Source organism: Carlito syrichta, unplaced genomic scaffold (assembly GCF_000164805.1).
Source record: "Carlito syrichta isolate Samal-C Ts95f unplaced genomic scaffold, Tarsius_syrichta-2.0.1 Scaffold315946, whole genome shotgun sequence".
In the NCBI taxonomy this organism is placed as follows: Eukaryota; Metazoa; Chordata; class Mammalia; order Primates; family Tarsiidae; genus Carlito; species Carlito syrichta.
The window spans coordinates 197,149-203,890 of NW_007260042.1; the positions used below are offsets into that span (position 1 = coordinate 197,149).

The 6,742-nt window shown below is 37.8% G+C and overlaps 1 protein-coding gene across 1 annotated transcript in view; it reads right to left on the bottom strand.

Annotated features, from left to right (window-relative positions):
• The window catches only part of TMEM206 (transmembrane protein 206), a 53,446-nt gene that overhangs the window by 13,551 nt on the left and 33,153 nt on the right, over nucleotides 1–6,742 (bottom strand). Inside the window, exon 7 of the mRNA XM_008073566.1 lies at nucleotides 6,261–6,368. Within this exon, the coding sequence (XP_008071757.1) occupies nucleotides 6,261–6,368 (108 nt within the window). The remainder of the gene's footprint in view (nucleotides 1–6,260; nucleotides 6,369–6,742) is intronic.

Genomic DNA, 6,742 nt, shown 5'->3' on the forward strand with positions numbered 1-6,742 from the left:
ATAGTGGGAAACTGTGGGGGGGGGTGGGATTGGCAGTTGAGGGAAACTGCTAGGGAGGGAGGGGCATACCTCATCAACAAGGGTTACTTGCATAATCAATGTGTATACCTAACCCTGACTTGTACCCCACATCTTTATAATTAAAAAAAGCAAGGAATTAAAACAGAGAATCACTTAACCACAAAGGAAGACAATAAGAAAGCAAGAAAGGGACTACAAAACAATTAGAAAATAACAAAATGGCAGTAGTGGTCCTTACCTATCATTAATAATATTGAATGTAAGTGGACTTAAATTCTCCAACCTAAAGACAAACAAATTTTGTCTTTAGGAATGGCTGAATAGATTAAAAACAAGACACAAATATATGCTACCTATAAGAAACTCATCTCACCTATAAAGACAAACAAATTGAAAGTAAAGGAATAGAAAGATACTCAATGCAAATGTAAACCAAAAAGAGTAGGAACAGCTCTCCTTAAAGAAAGTCATTAGATAATGAAAAAGGGAGTCAATTCAACAGAAAGATATAACAACTGTAATTATATATGCACCTAATATCAGAGCACCCAAATATATAAAGCAAATATTAACAGGTCTACAGCAAAATAATAGTAGAGGTCATCAACATCCTACTTTTAGCAATGGATAAATCATCTAACAGAAAATCAACAAAGCAGCACTGGAATTAAATTACACTCTAGACCAAATGGACCTGACATTTTCAGAACATTTCATCTAACTGCTACAGAATACACATACTTCTCATCAGCACATGGAACATTTTCTAGGATACATCATATGTTGGGCCACAAAAGTCTCAAAAAATTTTTAAAAAATCAAAAGTATATCAAGTACCTTGTCTGACCACAATGGAATAAAACTAGAAATCAATAATAATGAGTAACTTTGGAAGCTGTACAAATACATGGAAATTAAACAATATGCTCTTGAATAACCAATGAACCAAGAAAGAAATTAAGAAGGAAACTTAGAAATTTCTTGAAACAAATGAAATGGAAACACAATATGTCAAAACCTGTGGAATATGAAAAACAGAGAAAAATAGAGAAAAGTTTACTAACAGAAAAGTTTGTAACAATAAATGCCTACATCAAAAAAGTAGAGAGACTTCAAATAAGCAATCTAATGATGCATCTCAAAGAACTAGAAAAGCAAGAACAAACCAAACTCAAATTTAGCAGAAGGAAAGAAATAATAATGATCAGAGTAGAAGTAAATAAAACTGAGACTCAAACAAATATAAAAGATTTACAAAAAGTTAGTTATTTGAAAACATAAACAAAATTGATAAAACTTCAGCAAGACTGTCTAAAGAAAAAAAAAGGACCCAAATAAAAATAATCAAGGCCGGGCTCAGTGGCTCAGCCTGTAATCCCAGCACTTTGGGAGGCCGAGGCAAGTGGATTGCCTAAACCCACAGGTTCAAGACCAGCCCAGGCAACTTGGCAAGACCTTGTCTCTACAACAAATCAAAAATTAGTTGGGTGTGGCAGCACGTGCCTATAATTCTAGCTACTTGGAAGGCTGAGGTGGAAGGATTATTGGAGCCCAGGAGGTCAACACTGGGGTGGCTCTGAATGTGCCTCTGTACTCCAGCCTGGGCAACACAGTGAGACTCCAACTAAAAAAAAAAATCAAAGATGATAAAGGAGACATTACAACTGATACCACAGAAATGCAAATGACAATGGGACTATTATGAACAACTATACACCAGCAAATTGGAAAGCCTACAAGAAATGAATAAATTCCTAGGCACATACAACCTACCAAGACTGCATAATGAAGAAACAGAAAACCTGAACAGACCAATATGAATAACAAGATCAAAACAGTAATTTAAAAAAACTCCCATGAAAGAAAAGCCCAGGACCTGATGGTTTCACATCTGAAATCTACCAAACATTAAAAAAAAAAACTAATAGCAGTTTTATTCAAACTATTCAAAAAAACTGAAGAGGAGGGAATACTTATTAATTTTATAAGGTCATCATTGCCCTGATACAAAAACCAGACAAAGAAACAACAGAAAATAAAACTATAGGCCAATTCCCTGATGAACAAAGATGCAAAAGTCCTCCAAATACTAACAAACCAAATTCAACAATACATTAAAAAGATCATTCACCATGATCAAGTGGGATTCTTTCCAAGGATGCAAGGATGGTTCAGCATATGCAAATCAATAAATGATTTATATATCACATTAAAAGAATCAAGGACAGGCTGGGCATGGTGGTTCAAGCCTGTTATCCCAGCACTTGGGGAGGCTGAGGTGAGAGGACTGCCTGAGCCCATGGATTTGTGACCTGTCTAGGCAATTTTGCAAGACCTCATCTCTACAATAAATCAAAAAATTAGACAGGCATGATGGCACGTGCCTGTAGTTCCAGCTACTTGGAAGGCTAGGCAGAAGAATCACCTGAGCCTAGTAGGTCGACACTGGGGTAGCTGTGAGTGTGCCACTGCACTCCAGCCTGGGCAACGGAGTGAGACTCTAACTCAAAACAAAACAAAAAAGAATCAAGGACAAAAACCATGTGCTCATTTCAGCAGATGCTGAAAAAGCATTTGATAAATTCAACATCTAGTCGTGATAAAAACTCTCAACAAACTGGGTACAGAGGGAACATACCCCTCAAAACAATAAATGCCATATATGACAAACCTACAGCTAATGTCATATTGAACAGGAAATAATGGAAAGCCTTTCCTCTAAGGTCTGGAATAACTCAATGGCTCACTTTTATCACTTTTGTTCAACACCGTACTGGATGCCCTAGTCAGAGAAATTAGATACGAGAAAGAAATGAAGGACATTCAAAAAAGAAGTATTTTCTGCAGATGACATGATCTTATAATTAGGAAAACCTAAAGCCTCCACCAAAAAGACTGTTAGAATTGATTTTTTAAAATTCAGTAAAGTTACAAGATACAAAACCAACACACAAAAATCAGTAGCATTTTATATGCCAGCAGCAAACAATCTAAAAAAAGAAATCAAGATAGCAATCCCACTTAAAATAGCTACAAAAAAATACAAACTACCTAGGAATACATTTAGAAATGAAAGAAGTTTTCTACAAGGAAAAACTATAAAACACAGATGAAAGAAATTGAAAGGACACAAAAATTGGAAATCTATCCTATGTTTATGGGATTGAATTAGCATTGTTAAAATGTCCATACTACCCAAAGAGGTCTATGAAATCAGTGCAATTCCTGTCAAAATACCAATGACATTCTTCACAGAAATAGAAAAACCAATCCTAAATTTCCTGTGGAACTGCAAAAAAACCCCTAAATAGCCAAAGCAATCCTGAGCAAAAAGAACAAGGTTGGAGGCATCAAACCATCTGACATAAAAATACACTACAAAGTTATAGTAAACAAAGCATAGTACAGGCATAAAAACAGACACATAAACCAATAGAAAAGAATAAAGAATCCAAAAATAAATTCATGCATATACAACCAACTCATTTTTTTTTTTTTTTTTTTGAGTTGGAGTCTCACTCTGTCGTCCAGACTGGAGTGCAGTGGCCGCTCCCGGCCACCGCAGCCTCGGTCTGCTGGGCTCCAGCGACCCTTCCGCCTCAGCCTTCCGAGTAGCTGGAATTACAGGCATGCGCCACCACACCCAGCTGATTTTTTTTTTGATTTATTGTAGAGATGAGGTCTCACTGCCCAGGCGGGTCTCGAACCCGCGGGCTCAGGCAATTCACTCACTTCAGCCTCCCAAAGGCGTGGGATTACAGGCTGAGCCACCGAGCCTGGCTCCAACTCATTTTTTAACAAAGGCACAAGACCATACATTGGAAAGGACAGTCTCTTCAATAAATGGTGCTAGGAAAACTGGATATCCCTATGCAGAACAAAACTAGACCCCTATCTCTCACCATATACAAAAATTAACTCAAAATGGATTAAAAATGTACATCTAAGACTTAAAACTATGCAACTACTTGAAGGAAACACTGGAAAAATGCTTCAGGACACTGGTCTGGACAAAGATTTTTTGGGTAAGACCTCAAAAGCACAGACAATTTAAAAAATGCAGAAAAATGGGATTACATCAAGCTATAAAGCTTCTGTACAGCAGAGGAAGCTATCAACAAAGAGAAAACCTACAGAATGGGAGAAAATATTTGCAAATTGTCCATCCAATAATAACCAGCATAAGAAACTCAAAACAACCTATAGCAAAAAGAAAACCCTAAATATTTTCATTTTAAAATGGGCAAAAGATCTTAATAGACATTTCCCAGAAAGAGACATTCAACTGGCCAAAAGGTATGTAAAAAAATGTTCAACAGCAATAATCATGAAAGAAATGCAAATCTAAAACAAGATGAGATATCATCTCACCCCAGTTAAAATGGTCATTACCAAAAAGACAGAAAATAACAAATGCTGGCAAGGATGTAGAGAAAGAGGAATGATTTTATACTGTTGGTGAGAATGTAAATTAGTACAGCCACTATGGAAAAAAAAATATGGAGGTTCCTCAAAAAGCTAAAAATAGAACTACCCTATGATCCAGCAAGCTCACTTCTGTGTGTATATCCTAAAGAAAGGAAATCAGTATATTGAAAAGATATTTGCACTCCCATGGTTATTGCAGCACTATTCATAATAGCCAAGAGGCAGAATCAACCTAAGTGTCCATCAGTGGATGTGCAGATAAAGAAAATGTGGCACATATATACAATGGATTATTATTCAGTCATAAAAAGAATGAAATTCAGTACTATGCAGCAACATGGATGGAACTGGAGGGTAATATGTTAACTAAAACAAGCCAGGCACAGAAAGACAAATACCACAAGTTCTCGCTCATGTGGGAGCTAAAAAAATTAATCTCATGGAGGTAAAGAGTAGAATGGTTGTTACTAGATGCTGGAAAGGGTTGGCAGAAGCAGGGGATAAAGAGAAATTGGCTAATGGGTACAAAAATACAGTTAGATAGAAGAAAGGATGATACAGTAAGGCAGCTATAGTTAAGAATTTATTATGTTTCAAAATAGCTAGAAGATTTGGAATGTTTCTAACACAAAGAAATGATAAATGTTTGAGAGGAGGGACATCCCAATTACTCTAATTTGTTCATTATAGTTTATATGCACATATCAAAATATTACATGTTGGCCGGGCTCGGTGGCTCAGCCTATAATCCCAGCACTTTGGGAGGCCGAGGTGAGTGGAATGCCTGAGCTTGAGGGTTCGAGACCCACGTGGGCAACTTGACGAGACCTCATCTCTACAATAAATAAATAAAAAAAAGTTAGCTGGGCATGGTAGCGCGCACCTGTAGTTCCAGCTACTTGGAAGGCTGAGGTGGAAGGATCACCGGAGCCCAGCAGGTCGAGGCTGCAGTGGCCAGGAGTGGCCACTGCACTCCAGTCTGAGTGACAGTGAGACTCCAACTCAAAAAAAAAAAAAAAAATTACAGGTACCCCATAATATGTACAACTATTATGCAACAATTTAAAAAATAATTTAGCTGGGCTCACACCTGTAATCTCAGCACTTTGGGAATTTGAAGCAAGAGGATTGCCTGAGTCCAAGACTAGCCTGGGTAACTTGGCGAGACCTTATCTATACAGTAGATCAAAAAATTAGCCAAGCATGGTGATGCACAACTGTAGTTCTAGCTACTTGGAAGGCTGAGGTGGAAGGATCGCCTGAGCCCAACAGGTTGAGGCTGTGGTAGCCATGAGCACTCCAGTCTGAGCAATAGAGTAAGACTCCAATTCAAAAAAAAGAAAAAAAAAATTATGATTTGGCATTAATTGATGCTTTGTTAAATATTTATTTGTACCTTTCTATTCTGACTTAACACAAATAATAGGTACTTCTACAGAGAACATTAAAAAAGAATGGCTTCCCATTATAGTAATCTGCTTTCTACTTGAGGTATTCAATGAATAGTACTATTAACAGTATAGCTGCTGTGCTAAGTACTGAGATACCAGACAAATTATGGTGAACAAAATGACAAAGTCCCTCCTTCATAGAGACAACACTCTAGTGATGAAGACAAGAACTAAGTACAAAATATATATTAGGAAAAGACTTTTCCTAATATATATAACATCAATGTCATAAATAAAAATTATAAACTGATTCGTACTATGAAAGAAGATGGGAACAGCTAGGTAGACTTACCAACCAGAAGAATGAGCCAAAATGCTTCAGGGCAGGGAGTTTGGTCTCATAATCTTAGTAATACTCACATCTTGGACTTTCTGGATGAAAGGATCTTTCCATTCAAAGACTACAAAAAACAACTGAGCACTTTTCTCAGCAGCTGGTCTCTGGTCAATGTAGTTAACCACACTTGTCTAGACATGGAGGAGAGAGAGCAGCATTAGCACCTCTGTGTGGCCCCCTTGCCTGGGCCTGAGAAAGGAGAGTAGGAAGGGGATGGGAGACCCTGGCTTTCCTCATAACATCTTTTGGAGGGAGAAACAGCCAAAATCTCATATACACAAGATCCTGACATTGGTAGCACAATCAGAGGTTCATAGTTCTTTGGGGAAATAGGTAGGATCTGAGGTGTATAATGGGAGTTTTGGAGCGTCACGAACTTTGTCATTAGGTATCTGTCCTCACAATTAAACCCCATTAAAACTATCCTGTGCCGGGCTCGGTGGCTCAGCCTGTAATCCCGCGCCTTTGGGAGGCTGAGGTGAGCGGATTGCCTGAGCCCGCGGGT